At 40.0% G+C, this 19434-nt stretch overlaps 1 protein-coding gene across 11 annotated transcripts in view; it reads left to right on the top strand.

Moving 5' to 3' along the window:
• The window catches only part of LOC139974506 (probable 3',5'-cyclic phosphodiesterase pde-5), a 137938-nt gene that overhangs the window by 47182 nt on the left and 71322 nt on the right, over positions 1-19434 (top strand). For all 11 annotated transcript variants that reach the window (XR_011795495.1, XR_011795496.1, XM_071981706.1 and 8 more), the window contains one exon: positions 1632-1793. Coding sequence is in view for 9 of the 11 variants with exons in the window: in XM_071981706.1 (XP_071837807.1) it covers positions 1632-1793 (162 nt within the window). In the remaining 2 variants the exon portion in view is untranslated. The remainder of the gene's footprint in view (positions 1-1631; positions 1794-19434) is intronic.

Here is a 19434-nt window from a genome sequence, read left to right as displayed (position 1 = left end):
AAGGGAATTGGGTGAGGTGTGAGAGGGGTGTGCTTAAGTACAGTGTTAGGTAACACAGCAGACTCAAGGGAATTGGGTGAGGTGTGAGAGGAGTGTGCTTAAGTACAGTGTTAGGTAACACAGCTGACTCAAGGGAATTGGGTGAGGTGTGAGAGGGGTGTGCTTAAGTACAGTGTTAGGTAACACAGCAGACTCAAGGGAATTGGGTGAGGTGTGAGAGGGGTGTGCTTAAGTACAGTGTTAGGTAACACAGCTGACTCAAGGGAATTGGGTGAGGCGTGAGAGGGGTGTGCTTAGTACAGCGTTAGGTAACACAGCAGACTCAAGGGAATTGGGTGAGGTGTGAGAGGGGTGTGCTTGGTACAGTGTTAGAGGGGTGTCCTTGGTACAGTGTTAGGTAACAGTGTCCTTGGTACAGTGTTAGGTAACACAGCAGACTCAAGGGAATTGGTTGAGGTATTAGAGGGGTGTGCTACAGTAGGTACAGTGTTAGATTACACAGATGACTCTAGGGAATTGGGTGATGTGTTAGAGGGGTGTACCTCATAGAGTGTTAGGTAACACAGCTGACCCAAGGGAATTGGTTGAGGTATTATAGGGGTGTGCTACAGTAGGTACAGTGTGTTAGGTAACACAGATGACTCTAGGGAATTGGGTGATGTGTTAGAGGGGTGTACCTCATAGAGTGTTAGGTAACACAGCTGACCCAAGGGAATTGGTTGAGGTATTAGAGGGGTGTGCTACAGTAATTACAGTGTTAGATTACACAGATGACTCAAGGGAATTGGGTGAGGAGTTAGAGGGGTGTACCTCATAGAGTTAACACAGCAGACTCAAGTGTGTAGGATATGGTGTGAGGGGTATACTTTGTAGTGATAGGTGACACTGTAGACTAAAGGTTGAGGTTGTAGATTGATTACTAGTTGAGTGTGGTAGTCTAAGTAAGACTAGTCAGCTGCATTGAGTCTCTTGTGCTGTACGTATATTTCATAGTGAACCATGTATGCTTCTACAAAATGCTATATTTAATGTTATGTTGACATGTTGCTTAGCAAGTGCATGAAAAAAGACTATATTTATACAGGATTGGTGTGGCAGTTATATATATTCACATAGATATGAAATATGATGACAGTTGCAGAATGTACTATATTTCTTGTGTACAGTGTTACATATTTAGGAATGCTTTCATCTGTGGTAGGTACAATGTCTTTTGAGTATATTATTGTCTGGACATACAGGACGTATTTTAGGTTACTGCTTTCATCTGTGTTAGATACAAGGTCAGTATAGCATTTTAGGTATAGTACTGCTTTCATCTGTGTTAGATACAAGGTCAGTATAGCATTTTAGGTATAGTACTGCTTTCATCTGTGTTAGATACAAGGTCAGTATAGCATTTTAGGTATAGTACTGCTTTCATCTGTGTTAGATACAAGGTCAGTATAGCATTTTAGGTATAGTACTGCTTTCATCTGTGTTAGATACAAGGTCAGTATAGCATTTTAGGTATAGTACTGCTTTCATCTGTGTTAGATACAAGGTCAGTATAGCATTTTAGTTTACATTAATGTTTTCCTTTACATTGCTGGTTCATGACTTTTCCTACACAACTCACATTTCTTTAACAGAAAGCTAAATTTCAGGATCGAAGGAAACTTATCAGTGACTTAACCCAGGAGCTGCATCAGCAAGACAACCCTAATAAATTATTGTGGCAGTTAACAGAATGTATTGCATGGAGAATTAATTCAGACCACCAGCAGTTATACTTAGTGACAGCTAATGGACTGGTGAGTACTCTAAGACACATTGCTTCTGTAATATCACATAAATTCAGACTTCCACCAGTTATACTTAGTGACAGATAGGACTGGTGTGTTCCCATATCGATTGCCATTAGTAGACACATAGCTCTTGCTTTGTTTGGCATGTCATGTGCATAATAATGTGAACTTTTAACCATACCTCTACAATAATGGTAGCCAACTCGACATTGGCAAGTAGAATTTTAGGTTTGGGGGAAAAAAAATTCACTCCACTCGATGTTTTGGCGAGGGACTTGTGAGCTAGTCAAACCCCAATATTAGCAAGCCTATGGTTACAAGCATTTCAGAGTACGATTAAATCAGTAACTTGGGCAAAAACTTGAAGCAACTTTTAATTGTTAACTGAGATTTGTCAATGACCAAATCTCAGAGAGAAATGTTTGGTGCCAGAATAATTGGCACTTAAGGTGGCCCAACACCTAAAGTATCTTTAGCATTTTCTACATGCCATCGGTCACACTTTGGGAAAATGTACTAGGTCCCAACACCTTAATTATATCTTGAGGCATCTTCTACATGCCACGGGTCATACTATAAAATATACTAGGTCCCGACACCTTAATTATATCTTGAGGCATCTTCTACATGCCATCGGTCATACTATAAAATATACTAGGTCCCGACACCTTAATTATATCTTGAGGCATCTTCTGCCATCGGTCATACTATAAAATATACTAGGTCCCGACACCTTAATTATATCTTGAGGCATCTTCTGCCATCGGTCATACTATAAAATATACTAGGTCCCGACACCTGAATTATATCTTGAGGCATCTTCTACATGCCATCGGTCATACTATAAAATAATATAGTAGCTCGTGTATGGAGACTTGAACAGCGATATAGTAGCATGTATGGAGACTTGAACAGTGATCATAGTAGCATGTTTGGAGACTTGAACAGTGATCATCGTACTACTTAACGTGTATGGAGGCTTGAACAGGGATATAGTAGCGTGTATGGAGACTTGAACAGTGATCATAGTAGCATGTATGGAGGCTTGAACAGCAATCATAGTAGCATGTTTGGAGACTTGAACAGTGATCATCGTACTACTTAACGTGTATGGAGGCCACGGTCAGAAAAAATGTTTTTTTCCCGGGAACATAAATCCGACGAAGTCGGATTTCCCGCCGCGGAACGCAGTGTAGGGGGTGTCTGAAGCTTTTGAAAATTTAAGACCCAATTGACGCGATTTGGTGGACCATTTTTACAGTGATTGCCAGTGTACTACAAATGTGTTAAACCATGTTACGGTAGCACATGAGTCGTTTTGTTGCAACATGAAATCCCGGTATCGTAACTACAACCGGTATTTTCCTCAACTTTCATCTATGGTTCAAAGCACTTAGTTCCGAGACTGTCAATGCCATACATTCAATATGCATAGCCTAGGCTACAGTATGTACATACTCTTACACGCACGGTTATAAAAAAAATATAAAAAATAACACGCTATATTAGGGCCTTTGTTTTTTATCATACACTTCCAAAAGAAAAGCACAAACCTTGGAAAAAAGCAACCGACACCATCCTTCATTCATACTCGACGTACGATATTAGATTATCACGTTCGCACATGGATTAAACTAGTAATCCGTTCTAGGGATCAAACGATTATGCATAACAGAAAATATCGATTATTTTTTCATAATCGTACCGATTCCGATTATTTCAAAAAGAGAAAATATCCCGTTTATACGAAATCAGCAATAAAATATGTGATAGAAAAAATTATTGTTGTGATTTTCCTGTTTCCTTTTGCTTTCGTTGTAATACAAAGGCTCTTAGTTATCCTTTTGTTTGTATCAAACAACCTCTGGAGTTTCTCGGGATTTTTTTTTTTTTTTTACAAATTTCCAAAATACGAAAATATGACATCCTACCTAGTCAGCACTGTGCTCAGCGAATGGCCTAACTACCTCGACGTGTATGTCACCTATTAATGGCTTGAAATGGGCTAAGAATAGTTACTCAAAATATCCATCTCAAAAAGCACCTCAGACAAACCATCCATCTTCAGTCTTTACCAAAGTGTAAATTTTATTTACATATTGGCTACATTCCGACTTTATTTTGTACTTATTTTCAGTATTATACCGTTTATGAACAAATAGAAATGTTACAAACTTGAAGTTAAACATACCTATTCGTTACCTTTTTAACTCCGTTCGAGTTCGATTAGAAAATGTATGCTCAGGCCAATCAACTGAAAAGCAAATTGTACCATCGTAACTTGTTTAAAATTACTCTAGAATGTTACCAGATTGATGTAAAGAAATAATAACAACTAGAAACTACTCCAATATAAAATACAATTTTCCCTATTTAAGACATAGCACACACCTTCCAAACAAATGCCGATTTCCAGCAAATTGAAAGTTGTAAACTAAGCTACGCATTTTTTTTTTTTGGCAAACCAATGGTTAGGCTACATTTCCCATTGACTTAGTGTGGTTGTTAGGCTAACATGCTTGTTGCAGTATTTCATGGATATTTTAGTTTTAGCTAACTGCGTCACAATTTCAGCGAATAAAGAGATGCTAAGGCTAGATTTTCCCGTTGACTACGTGTGGTGTTTGGGTACCATGCGCGACGATAGCAGCCTGGAAAGTATGTAAAAAAGCTACGCAAAGTATTGTTTTTTTTTTTGGCGAAACGATCGTTGGGCTACATTTCCCATTGACTTAGTGTGGTTGTTAGGCTAACATGTGGTCGAAGATTGCAGTTTCCATGTATATTATTATATATTAAAATATTTTTTATTTACGACACAACTAGAGCGAATAAACAGATCGCTAGGTTAGATTTCCACGTTGACTTAGTGTGAAGTAAGGCTACCATGTGGTCGGAGATTTGTGTGGATGTTAGGTTATTGTCGCTGGTACTGAAATTGCTTCGTGGAAGCCGTAATTTGCCAGTGACTTTGCGGGAAGTTCCCGGTAATTGTGCTCGACCCTCCCGAACTGCTTCAAATTTGATGCGAGATTGTGAGAACTTATCGCGCTGCTAAAGCAAACGCATGTCACTATTAATTTTACACAGACACCTGATATAACGAGGGCGATTTTTTTTTTTTTTATAGTTCTCTGTTTTTGCTGTCTTGTTTTTTTTCATTTTTTTTTTATCTCTGCTCCAAAATTTCCCGCGAGTGACTAAAATTTCCCGGGAACCAGGTTCCCGTGTTACCTCTTTTTTCCTGGCCTGATGGAGGCTTGAACAGGGATATGGTAGCGTGTATGGAGACTTGAACAGTGATCATAGTAGCATGTATGGAGACTTGAACAGTGATCATAGTAGCATGTATGGAGGCTTGAACAGCAATCATAGTAGCATGTTTGGAGACTTGAACAGTGATCATCGTACTACTTAACGTGTATGGAGGCTTGAACAGGGATATAGTAGCGTGTATGGAGACTTGAACAGTGATCATAGTATTACTTAGCATGTATGGAGGCTTGAACAGCAATCATAGTAGCGTGTATGGAGGCTTGAACAGTGATCATAGTAGCATGTATTGAGACTTGAACAGTGATCATAGTAGCATGTATGGAGACTTGAACAGTGATCATAGTAGCTTGTATGGAGACTTGAACAGTGATCATAGTAGCATGTATGGAGACTTGAACAGCAATCATAGTAGCATGTATGGAGACTTGAACAGTGATCATAGTAGCATGTATGGAGACTTGAACAGTGATCATAGTAGCTTGTATGGAGACTTGAACAGCAATCATAGTAGCATGTATTGAGACTTGAACAGCAATCATAGTGGTGATTGTTTTGGAGGGTGGAGTTTTAGTCACGGTCACCAAATGGCAAGTACATTTAAAAGCAATTGGTGAGGCCTGCTTTTTACTCTGTGTATACCAATAACTTGTTCTCTCTACTTCTAATGCATTTAATTGAAGTCAGAAACAATTGAGTACTTGTAACCACAATGGTAACCATTAAAATGGAAAGCGCTACTTTGCTATGTTTTTTGTTTATGAATTAGCTCCACAATTGATAAACAAGTGCGAAGGTGGGAAAATCTTCCAATTTCTGATAGCCTTGGTATGATGGTGAAAGATATCTTCTAGCTAAGTCTAGCTCGTTAGTTCATCATCCAATAATGTGACCTTTTTTTCGTGGAAACATAGCATGGAACACAGCTTCATTGGTTGTGCCATCAAAACATGATAACCATACCAGGTCAGATAAGATACTGTGTGACAAAATAAAAAGGACTTTACTGCAAAAAAGGAAACACTGTGTACTGTATGTAACTTAAAATATAGTTAAGTCAGGAATGAAAGCAGTTTATTCAAGAGTAAACACCATAGAAAAGATTCTGTAAAGTGAGATGTAAGGAGTTGCAATGTGATGCTGGATTTTACAACCAGCAAAGCTAACTCATCAATTCATCAGGACTCTAGCTCCTCCCAATTATCTTTTTCTTTCCTGGTAACTTTACTTCTGATCAACAGCATATTGCAAAGACTGAATTATACCATCTTGAATAAAATCATATCCTTCTAAAAGGATCCATATGAAAAAGGAATTTAATGATGGTTTGTGTGTGTGTAGTTTTGTGTTGTCATGACAACAAAGTTATGTATTAAATGCTTCAGTTGCTAAGGCTGCCTGAGTGATTGTCACGTTTTGAAAGGTTGTGATGACAGGATAGTGCTAGATCATAGAATGAACTTTATTATTGTAATGAAATTTAATACATTTCTCTCACCAAGAAAGAAAGTCATTTTGAATATAGGTTTATTTTAACCTTCAAATCAAGTGAATTTTTTCTTCTTAGAATAAGGCTGATGTGATAGGCTTCAAAGAAAAAAATCTGTGGCAATTGAAAGAAAGATGTACAATTATAAATAGCATGTACACACAATGCAGAACTGATTTAGTGAAAATGAAGAGTGCAGTATTGTGTATAAATTTATATAGGCTGCTCTTGAAACAGGAGGAAGTACTGTTTCATTTTTGTTCATTTGTGGAGTATTGTATGATATCAAAACATAGTTCCTCTCATTGGAAAGACCAAACAGGAAATATGTGAAAGACCAAACAGGAAATATGTGAAAGACCAAACAGGAAATATGTGAAAGACCAAACAGGAAATATGTGAAAGACCAAACAGGAAATATGTGAAAGACCAAACAGGAAATATGTGAAAGACCAAACAGGAAATATGTGAAAGACCAAACAGGAAATATGTGAAAGACCAAACAGGAAATATGTGAAGATATTGGTATTGTTTATCATCTTAGAGATAAAACTAAATTGATTGGCACTCTGCCATTGACAGTAATAAATTACCTTGAGTCCTGAGTTTAGCCATTATGTACCATTCAAATGGCAGATAAGTAGAAATGACCGCAGAATAAAACTAATCATGTATAAAGAGTTCATTTAATATTCAACTCTAATCAATTCCTGAGTGTATTTTTAGATTGCTCTGCAGGTGTCCCCCTTATCTTCCCGTTTTGATTTATTAAAGCGATTCAACAATGAATATATGCATGAACACCAAGGATTATAGCAGTTCAAAAATGAATATTCATGAATACCAGCAAAAATGAAGTATTGTTGTCAGTAAAATCAACTCTTGTCTCTTTGGATGCAATTGATTGTTTAGTGTGATGTATACCATCTCAGTAAGTACAGATAATGTTCACACAGAAGGAACTAATACAGGATGCTTTCAGACAATTTAATGTTTGCATTCTGTGACAGGACAGGTTGTAGGTGTTACAGTTCCGCCAATAGGTAACTTGGTAAAGACTAGCGCGATTCAGCGCAAAACGCAGCTTAACTGTAATTAACCCCGCTCCAAATAAAGGTACGCTACTTTCCCCGCACTCCAAATAAAAGAACGCAAATTCCCTGCGCTCGCTATTCACCACCAACACAATGGGAGTGAACCGATCGATTCAACGCTATTCATAGCGTGGAGGTAGGGCTGGGCGATATTTGCTTTTTACCGTCACGATAAATAGTTCAAAAGTTATCGCGATATTTCGATATTTACGATAGTTTCCCCCTAAAAGAATTAGCGTAAATGTCGAGCTTTGAGTGGACGGAGAAAGAGAGATACAGTACTGTGATCGCTTAACTATCGTACAAAAATTTTCAACGATCGTAGAATTTCGAATAATATCGCATAATATCGAACAAGTTCGCACAAGTTCGTACACGAAGTTTTCAACGAAATTTCGCACAATTCTACGCATGTAAAAATCGTTCATTTGACCACAGGAATGTGTGCTTAATGAAGCAGAGAATTAACTATGAACGGGCGAGGTGAAAGATTAGAATTTTCGGAGCCGTTCCAATAAAGATGTCGAAAAAGAATCAATGAAATGAAAAGCATAGGCGCTCACTGGTCGAGGTCCAGTGGTTTTCCGCGTTCGCGGAATATCGCGGTAAAATGCGGAATTCATTAAATCTTGAAAAGCGAAAAACATGGAATTTGTTTTTCCCACCGATGCTTCTTTTAAAATGTATTTTCATGTGTGAATCAATTCACTTCAATAATGGGCACGGAAGTAATTTACCGGTAAAAAGAAAAAGTTTTTTTCTGTAAAATTTTGAACGAGATCAACATGTATTTTGCTTGGTCTATAACAACTGTCGCTACAGTGCTTATAGGTTCAAACATTTGACAGTTTAATTTCGCCAATAGCCTAGCCCTTTGTTGGATTTGTATTTCAAGCACAAGAAATCGTGTTTCAAATGGATTTTGAAGCACAACGATTATTAAAATGCTTAATGTAAAATGCAGATGATGTTCAAAACAACACATTTCGTATATATTCCAATAAAGATCCGTGACGGAGGATAAACGGAAGTGCGTACGAACTACGATGTCGGTAAAACTGGCAATTTTAGACAAATTTTATTCTCACTCGGTAAACCTTACCGATGAAAATTAGAAACTACATGTACATTAGAGTTTTAGATGTTAAAAATACCATCTTTTATATTTAGGAGGATACAAAAGATTTAGAACACCCAAACAATCCCCCTTCCCGACCACCTCAGAAAAAAAGAAAGAAACGTCTTGAAATGTACCATAGGCTCACAGTGCATTGACACAAAAGTTATTTAATAACAGCTAGCTCTACACAGATTGTTTACATGTGTCGCCAGTGCAGTACTGCACAAGACATCATTTGCATATTACACCAAAAGGCGGAATTTCTTTGCCTTGTATCAGATGTAGCTGGCTAGCAACAGGTGCACAGAATAAAATACCCTGGACGGACGGCCGACATGCAATGTTTGTTGGGAGTGATTGACAGTTGCTTTGTTACAGAAAGACGCAGCCTTTTGTTTAGTTGAAACATTGCATTTTTTTAGTGTAAACCATAAGGAGTTATTTTCTACCGGGGCTTTCCTGATACGGCCAACGTTTACCACCTTTGAAAAAGTCAATGCACTGGGCAGGGAAATCATTGTTCGTACCTGAGGCGCAATATTTTGAGTGGGGGTTAAGTAAAAAAAAATGTTTCATAGTTTCCAAAATGAAAATAAATCAAATGGAAAACCTAAATATAATCGTATCAATTATGTCTAGCAGATATGCCGACTTTGTGTGCGTACAATGTTCCAACAACTCTGGAAAAAAATTTGTTCGCACACTTTACCCAAAAGAAATATTTGACCCCTAACACAAAATGGTTGGGCTGGGCTCGATGTCCGTACCATTGTACTGTACCATTGGACTAGACATAGATGTGAAAACTTTTCTTGGCAAGTTGCCAACGAGAAATTCCACTGCAATGTATTTTGCTAGTATTGCATGGTGTGTAGGCTAAACGCTTTTCTCTCCCATACATACAGATGTCTCAGTACACTGGAGCGTTTTCGACATATTATTTTCGTCGCACCAAATGCCAAGCAATGCGAATACTTCATCTTCCGACCACATACTCTACTCTGTCTACTTCTGCGACATATGGTACAGGAAAATATCGATAATACTAATAATAGTAATAATGATGGTGGCCTTTCCGGTTATCTGGACGTCTTCAAGAAAGCAACTCAAACTTTATACTGTATGTATGCGGATATACACGGGCAGCTATACACTGTGTACTACTCAGCAATGCCTTACGTAATTCCTTCATTCTCGCTGCATCCGTCCATTGTACACATGCACAACCAGTATGAAAATAGACACAGTTTATGTTGATACAGAAATAAGCAAGCGGCGGAAACCACAACTGATAAAATCCATCGTATCTTTTACACCCCAAGGCAATAGTTTATTTACATTGGTCAACGTTTACCCGGGCTTAGCTGTCCTAACCCCACCTCTCATTAGGGGCTTGATCAAGCTTGGGCTTGGAATTCCACTATCCTTATTCCCATCTTCAGACCGATATTTCCTTATACGTTACCGATATTTACCAACTACCAGTCGCCTCAACAGGGTGACCATCACCTCCCTTCACCCGTCCCCAAAATTAAAAAGACCTTGCGACTAAAACTACGTACTACGCCGATAACATAGTGAACAGCGCTAGCCCTGTACACAGCCAAGCACGTGTCTTCCTTGCAAGGATCTTGCTATGACTAGCTTATATATATTACTGACGTCCAGAATGTTTGTTTTCCCCACTGATCTGTACAGATCAGTGGTTTTCCCAAGAATGCCTACGGAGGTAGGCCTACCTGAGGAAAAACGAGGAACGCGCGTACTTATTGCCCAATCACGGCAGCAGGATGAGCTAACAGGTGTTTATAGGGACCCTGGGAGTCTTTGGGCTATTGATTACCTAAATAGTAAAAAACTTCTTGTTCACGAAATGAGACCACGTACGACGTTATTAAATTACGGCACTGTAAAACGGGATGGCACGGGGAACGGGCCCCTACCCACACAAGAATTGTTGTGCCACCCCCCTCCCCCCCCCCAAAAAAAAATGACGAACATATTCGGAGACAGTCTGAATGTTTCTCCACTAAGACAATACCGTAACTCATTCGATATCGAGATTACGACGAATGATATACAGGGTAGGCTATATGATCAGAAAGCCTACATCGAAAGTTACGCCGTATACACCTCGCAAGAAAACTACGATAACCTTCAATGAAAAAAACAATAATTTGCACTTGAAGATCTGGCTTCCCCCAAAATGCAATGATAAGGTTTAGACCCATTTCTTCTTAATACATTGAGTTTCCAATTACTAGTCAAAAATATTTTCTGAAGAAAAACCGTACGATATTTTTCACAAATATTGATGCTTAGATAAGTGCTTCCTCACAATCAACGAGACGCCCGAAATTCGCTCCACTTACGTAAAACTTCTATATATATAACAAGTTGAAAACCCGAGATTTTACACACCTAATTCCCATTGACATTGGTCACGGAACATAAGTAGGTCATCGACATTCGAACTTGGCAACTTGCCCAAGTTCATTGCACCGTGGGAACGACTCAATACATTGAACACGATGTAACATTTTCCCGCCATCTGGACGCCGAGTGTAACTTTGTGTAACATGCAAATTATTAATGGTACTATGCTGTGCGGTTAAAACTTATTGCGACACATACAAATTTTGGGGTTGTAGAAGTAACTTTTGTATCAAATGTAAAGTATTGTATGGTACTATATTTTATAAAAGACGGTTTTCCTCAGAAGGTAGGGAAAAGGGGTGATTCGGTGAACTCAATCTCTTTGTATAGTACTTGGATACTTAAAATGACCATGTACATGCAGCTTCTATTTCTCTTTAGTAAGCTCTACTTAGCATTGTTATCCTTTGTGGATCTTTATTGGAATATATACGACATGTATTGTTTGACGCCAGTATTTAACGGTAAGCATTTATTAAATTTTTGACAGCTTCAAACTCCATTTTCAAAAAAGTCTGTTTTCATGAAGATTTTATAAAATCGACATAGCTAAGGTAGGAAAATATTAACTTAACCACATTAACGAAAGTTGTTCTATTATCCAAATAAAATACATGTTTCTCGTACTGAGATCTGAAAAAAACGGGCGGCCATTTTTCTTCTTTTCCAGCGCTAATACTAGTTTGGAATATGTGGCAACCTTTACAAAATAATTTTTAAGGATACTTTAGCTTTCTTGTAATCCGAATAAAAACACGGGAATCATGTAAAAGGAGGCCCATTGCGTGGACGAGAAACATGTTTTGTTTTTAACCGGCCCTTCTTCAAACTCAAAGTTGTTGGGTGGAAGTTTTTTTTTCTTTTCAGTTGTTGGGTGGAATTTTTTTTCTTTTCATTCAGTTGGAGCCAACGGTAAATTATAAAAAATTGACACAAGAAACGCTTAGTAACACTTTATTTTTCTTCTAGGTTTTCAAATTCTTTCGGCGACTTTAATCCTATTCATTGAGCACAATAGCATTTCCTGCGTAGAAACTCGTACATGGATTATACGAGGTGTCTACGCGGCAATTTGTTTGTCAACGAGTTTATTCGCGATTGTACTTGTTTATACGTCTTTACACGATCATGTGCGCGTACACATGTCCAGTTATACGTGAGCGGTACTGTACACTGTGCATATTGAATGTATGACATTGAGTCTCGTAACTATGTGCTTTGAACCATAGATGAAAGTTGTGTTGTATACTTTGAACACACGTAATATCAAAAAACGACTGTTGTAATTCTAAAAGGCCTATTCAACGATTTTGTGCGATTTTGTACATTGTAAAACTGACCGCAAAAACCGTGAATAATTGTGCGAATATCGTATCAAATTTTTCGTCCGAATTTTTCAACAAATTTTTAAATCGCGCAAAATCGCATAATTTCGAATAACGTCGAATAAAATCGTACAAAATCGCAGAATATCGTTTCTTCGAAATTGTACGATCGTTAAGCGATCACAGTACTGTATATGGAAGGGAGATTCAAAGAGAATGTCTGAAAACCTAACGCTATTTTTCACAAATACTGGTGCTTAGATAAGTGCTTACTCACAATCAACGAGCCTCCCCGGAATTCGCTCCGCTTACGTAAAACTTCTATGCATATAACACGTGGAAAAACCGGACTTTTTACACACATAATTCCCATTGACATTGGTCACAGAACATAAGTAGGTCATCGATATTCGAACTTGACAACAAGTTCATCGCACCATGGGAACGACACAACAAATTGAACATGATATTACATTTTCCCGCCATCTGGACGCCGAGTGTAAATTTGTTGTAATATGCAAATTATGAATGGTACTGTGCTGCGCGAGTAAAACTTGTTTTAAACGAGAATAGTTTCGTGTTGAAGGGAAAACATTTCTTATACGTGTTTATTTTATTCCCCGATATGTTCTGGTTAACAGAAGTAAAAAAAAGCAAGAAGGAAACTTCGTGCCTTATCCTTTCGGGGTAACATATCATTTTTAGTAGTAACATCAGGCCTCGTGTTTTGTGTGGACTTTAGGCACATTAGGCTAGGAAACGTTGCACTGATTTATAGAGTACTGTTCATAGGCTTACGAATACGAGACAAGACTTGGTGCATTGGATATTGTTCGCTGTTTCACTATGTATAGACGTTCCACTGACAATCGTTTCTTGGCGAGTTGCCAAGTTTAACTAAGAACAAATGTTTCACGCACATTGTAAGAATGTTGTACAATACTGTAGCATGCAAATCATCAGACGACAGCCTGCTGTACCAATGATTTTCCTCGTACAGGTAAAATGTGAATTCCTTTTTTGGGGGATTTAATGGTCAATTATTTTGCGCACATATTTTTGCCCGGACATTTGTATTGTATGTTGAATTTAAACAGTTTAAGATACATGCTTAACACTATCCCTTCTTTGACCGAGTATAAACCTTCGGTCTTCCTTCTACCGGCAACGATCGATATTCTTTTGTTACCGGATTGGAAGGAATTAAGTAGGATTACAGCCATTGACCGTCTGACGGTAACAATGAACTTCACACTTCTAGCGGGCATGAATAGAATTAGGGAAGCCTTCTGACGGAATCTGCGCTCTGATAAACAGTTCCCCGCAATTACCCGCATTTCAATGCGGGTTTTAACAAAAGATAGAGCGTGGTTAAATGCACTGAGCGCAAAAAAGAGCACGGTTTACCAAGTTACTTATTGGCGGTACTGTAGGATATGTTATATTCTTATCTCGGACATGTTAATAGCAATAGTTTAATAATAGTCTTGTCCAAGGACAGTTGTCTACAGTCATACAGTCACTGTGGTGTTAGCTAGGACATGTTTGTAATCTTATCTGTAGTACTGTTGGACAGCCTTATAATTAGTGTTGTCCAAGGACAGTTGTCTACAGTCATACAGTCACTGTGGTGTTAGCTAGGACATGTTTGTAATCTTATCTGTAGTACTGTTGGACAGCCTTATAATTAGTGTTGTCCAAGGACAGTTGTCTACAGTCATACAGTCACTGTGGTGTTAGCTAGGACATGTTTGTAATCTTATCTGTAGTACTGTTGCACAGCCTTATAATTAGTGTTGTCCAAGGACAGTTGTCTATAGTCATTCAGTCACTGTGGTGTTAGCTAGGACATGTTTATAATCTTATCTGTAGTACTGTTGCACAACCTTATAATTAGTGTTGTCCAAGGACAGTTGTCTACAGTCATACAGTCACTGTGGTGTTAGCTAGGACATGTTTGTAATCTTATCTGTAGTACTGTTGCACAGCCTTATAATTAGTGTTGTCCAAGGACAGTTGTCTACAGTCATACAGTAACTGTGGTGTTAGCTAGGACATGTTTGTAATCTTATCTGTAGTACTGTTGCACAGCCTTATAATTAGTGTTGTCCAAGGACAGTTGTCTATAGTCATTCAGTCACTATGGTGTTAGCTAGGACATGTTTATAATCTTATCTGTAGTACTGTTGGACAGCCTTATAATTAGTGTTGTCCAAGGACAGTTGTCTACAGTTATACAGTCACTGTGGTGTTAGCTAGGACATGTTTGTAATCTTATCTGTAGTACTGTTGCACAGCCTTATAATTAGTGTTGTCCAAGGACAGTTGTCTACAGTCATACAATCACTGTGGTGTTAGCTAGGACATGTTTGTAATCTTATCTGTAGTACTGTTGGACAGCCTTTTAATTAGTGTTGTCCAAGGACAGTTGTCTACAGTCATTCAGTCACTGTGGTGTTAGCTAGGACATGTTTGTAATCTTATCTGTAGTACTGTTGGACAGCCTTATAATTTGTGTTGTCCAAGGACAGTTGTCTACAGTCATACAGTCACTGTGGTGTTAGCTAGGACATGTTTGTAATCTTATCTGTAGTACTGTTGGACAGTCTTATAATTAGTGTTGTCCAAGGACAGTTGTCTACAGTCATACAGTCACTGTGGTGTTAGCTAGGACATGTTTGTAATCTTATCTGTAGTACTGTTGGACAGTCTTATAATTAGTGTTGTCCAAGGACAGTTGTCTACAGTCATACAGTCACTGTGGTGTTAGCTAGGACATGTTTGTAATCTTATCTGTAGTACTGTTGGACAGTCTTATAATTAGTGTTGTCCAAGGACAGTTGTCTATAGTCATACAGTCACTGTGGTGTTAGCTAGGACATGTTTGTAATCTTATCTGTAGTACTGTTGGACAGTCTTATAATTGTGGTTTTTGGACAGTTGTACAGTATGATGGTTGCATATTCACATCTATAATTTTCCCCTGTATTCAGTCACTGTGGTCGTAGGTGAGAGTATAAGCCAAGTGATCAACAGAAACATAGATGTATAATCAACATACAACATTTGATATCTGTCCCCCTCAGTACACATTCCTTTTGGATAGTCCAGTAATCAGTGCGTTCCTATCAGACTCTTCTACTCAGTTCTGTACTAGCAGGGTCCAGTAATCAGTAGGTCCCTCAGAGAGTCCTGTACTCAATTCTCTAGTATTTAGGAGATTCCAGTAATCAGTAGGTCCCTCAGAGAGTCCTGTACTCAATTTTGTAGTATTTACTTAACTCCTCGCTTACCTGTCTCCTCACAACCTTAGCACCTCGTTCTACCGTGCCTATAAAGTCCTGGTAAAATAATAACACTGTGCGCCCTCTATGACCGGACCCCCCCCCCGGTCACTCCTCCTTTTTCATTCTACCATTAAAAGTGTCTTCACACGAATTTCTTGTGGAAAGATTTCCCTTGGATTTCGTCTTGGTTTTCTTTAGCGATCATTGGAAGTTTCTTTCTTCTGATTCTTAGGAGTATTGCAGTCCTTTCCAGACCGATAAGTATCCTTTTCATTGAAAGGGAGGGTTTTGGGGACTGTTTTTCTTAGTGCCTTTCCGCCCTTGGGTTTTTTTTTGCGGGGGTAGCAGTTCCGCGAACTGCCTAGGTTTCCCGCCATATTTCTTCCCCATGCTATAGACGTGTTGTTGTATTTTCATGTTCATAGCATGTTTACCTTGTATTGCTTTTTGTTATTTCTTCTTCTATATTTTGCTCTCTCATGTTCTTTTTCAGCTTTATGTTGATTTTTGTTAGGACACTTTCGCAGCGTTTTCGTACTTTACCGTTGCTAGGTTACGCTACGTACCTCTACTCTCTGTTAGCTTATTTCCCTCCCCATGTTATCTCCCGTTCTCTTGTTAGCTTGCATTGTTTTTTAAGCTCTAAGAGTTCTTTCCTTAATTCGAGTGTTTCAGTATGTCTCATAACCAGCTGAAGTGTATCAACTGCTCGATGTTTCGGCCAGGCAGAGCCTGGGACGAGCACGATTTATGTCCCAAGTGTAGAACCTGCACCAGACGGGACCCATGCCTGGTCTGCATAAAGTTTTCACCAGCCCAGTGGCAGGAGATAAACCAGTGGCTTACGAGTCTAAGAAGCAAGCTTCAGGGCAAGCTGGATTTGATTCCAAATGCCATCAGTGCCCCAGAGGAGGATATAGGAGAGACTGGAGAGAGAGAGGAGGAGGGTGAAGTGGAGAGAGATGAGGAAAGTGGCCAGGAGAGGGCCGAAGGAGAGGTGGAGAGAGAGACAGAGAAAGAGTACCCCTAACGATCCCGGCAACGTCCGGTTTGGTTACTGCCAGAGGGCAGGGCAGGGAGCAAAGGCAAGGCTCCTACCAAGAAAAGACCTCTCAAGAAGAGGCCCGGCTCGGCCAAGCTAGAGGCTACGTCTCAGTCCGGGTTGCAGCAAGAGAGACCCACAGAGCGCAGGCCGCAGGACATGGAGAGCTCGGGTCCGAAAGAGAATACGATCGAAGGGTCGCTGAGATGGAGCCGGTCCCATAGCATACTGACATTCCGACCCGGGAAAGCAGGGGGAAAGAGATCTCCTGCAGATCCAGAAGGGATAGATCAAAATCCCCGAGACGAAGGGAAAGGAGAAGATACTCCCCGGCCTCCGACTAATCCTCAGAGTTGTCTGACCACGGCTATAGAAGAGGGAAGAGGAGGCGCCGGTCCCTGAGACGGCGACAGGAGTGAGGAACCAGCATGGCTGGCTCAACTTACCGGCCTGCTATGCCCCCTGTTAGAGCAGAGAGCAACCACGGTGACAGACAAGTTACCAGGCTCCACCAGCTCCGGCCCTACCATGGCTCCACAACCGGCCTCGGATCCAGACGTCCTGGACTGCAGAGCGTCGGTAAACCTATCCAGCTTGGAGGACGAGGGGGATCCTATGGATCCCACAGACCCCCTCGACTACGACCCGATGGAAGATAGCTTTGGTCCAAGCTACGAACCGGAGGAGGCTCCCATGACGGGAGGAGCCCTTCATCAGGAGTTAATGACACAGGCGGCCGACATTTTCAGACGGCACCTGGGGTTTTAGGAGCCTGAGACCCAACCACAGAAGGCAGGTCGGGTGTCTAATCTAACAGCAACCGGCGAGGCCTCATCGAAGCCTAAAACCACCATGCCCGTTGACGCGACCTGCTACGACAGGTTCGAGGCCATAGCCGACAAGAGCAGGTGGACTGCCTTCCCAGCCAAGGCAGACAGGGCAGTCAGGGTGCCAGACGAGGCCTGGAGGGCGTTATTCAAATGCCCAACCATCCCCCAGGAGGCCAAAGAAAGATTGAAGGCCGAGCAAGGGGCCTCATCCTATCACATATTTAGGAATCCGGCCCAGAGGAAATTGGAGGAACTCCTGGTCAAAGTTGATACAGCGGCCCGGTCGTTCGACTAGACTCACGACTCCAGGCACCACACCAGATAGACAGAGCCAACAATTACTAAGATTCACCAGCCATGTCTGTCGGTGAAGGTAACTTTGTGCTTTTCGTATGCGTTTATCGTACAGTATATATGTTTTTTCGTATGCGTACTCACCTAAGTTGTCTTAAGGTTAGCAAGTGTTGGGTCTTTACAAGATTAGGCTCCTTGTTAGGATAAGGGGTAGTTTCGCCTGCAGGGTTCAGGAGACAGTCCCCCCTCCCCGCTGCGCCAGGGAGGGTTACACTCCCCCCTGCTAGGAATGCGTCAGTGACTTTTTGTTAGGGGCTCACCTTTAGGGAGTTAGGTCGACGGGAGTCTTTGGGGGTGGCCAGAGGGTTCTAGCCACCCCTATTTCCGTGACCGTGAGGCCACTTTTAAGGAGTGGTCTCATGAGAAAGGAAGAGTGACCGGGGGGGTCCGGTCATAGAGGGCGCACCGTGTTATTATTTTACCAGGACTTTATAGGCATGGTAGAATGAGGTGCTAAGGTTGTGAGGAGACAGGTAAGCTCGTCACTCAAAAATATCCAAACCAGTAAGTTTTGGAATATTTAGGAGAATCCAGCATTAAATCTGTTGGGTCCTCAGAGATTCCAGTAAGTTGTTGTGTCCTCAGAGAGCCCTTTACTCAAGTCTGTAGTATTTAGGAGAATCCAGTAGTAAAGCTGCTGGGTCCTCAGAGATTCCAGTAAGTTGTTGTGTCCTCAGAGAGCCCTTTACTTTATTCTGTCAGGCTGCAGTAGGAGATTCACAGATATTTACCTGAAGCACCCTAATTCCCTTTTGTGAAAGATAAAATGCTTACAAGGATGTTCAAGCATTAATTTAGTGTGTTATGACTTGTGACTGCAGAAGCCATGGCATGATTCTTGTGAAATCTTGATGTTTTACTGGTGGAATGGTTTGGCAGTGTTAATTAAAAGTTAACACAGAGGAAAGTTTGGTTACTTGAAGCATGGAGCTATTTTTAATAGCTCCATGCTTGAAGCTAGCAAACAAGCATGATATTGTTTTGTGTATAAGAGTAACATTAATGTAACAACTGTACATGATGTTAAGTAAAAACAATCTTTCTTCTGATAAAATCACATGAGAAAGGATCATTCAAAGAAATATATAATGAAAAGGATTATTAAACTTCACCTGAAATGATGTTCATATAATTAGTTGAGCACACACACCTGTGGGTATGATTTTTAAATGTTATAAAATTTAAACTGTCACCCATGATGATGGTTAATTTGGTTTGGAAATCCTGGGTATTTTGGAAATCCTGGGTATGGGGAGGTTTATACTTAATTTCATTACACTGCTTTCATGTCAAACGTATGGTTTCTTCAAGATTGAAGTCTAGCTCTATGTTCTAATAAGAAATAACTTGTTATGTACAAATGCTGATTTGCATATGGATGATAGAAGACACACAAT

Source organism: Apostichopus japonicus, chromosome 9, assembly GCF_037975245.1.
Source record: "Apostichopus japonicus isolate 1M-3 chromosome 9, ASM3797524v1, whole genome shotgun sequence".
Classification (NCBI taxonomy): domain Eukaryota; kingdom Metazoa; phylum Echinodermata; class Holothuroidea; order Aspidochirotida; family Stichopodidae; genus Apostichopus; species Apostichopus japonicus.
The sequence above is the reverse complement of the archived record's forward strand: the minus strand, read 5'-3'. Positions and strand labels throughout refer to the sequence as shown.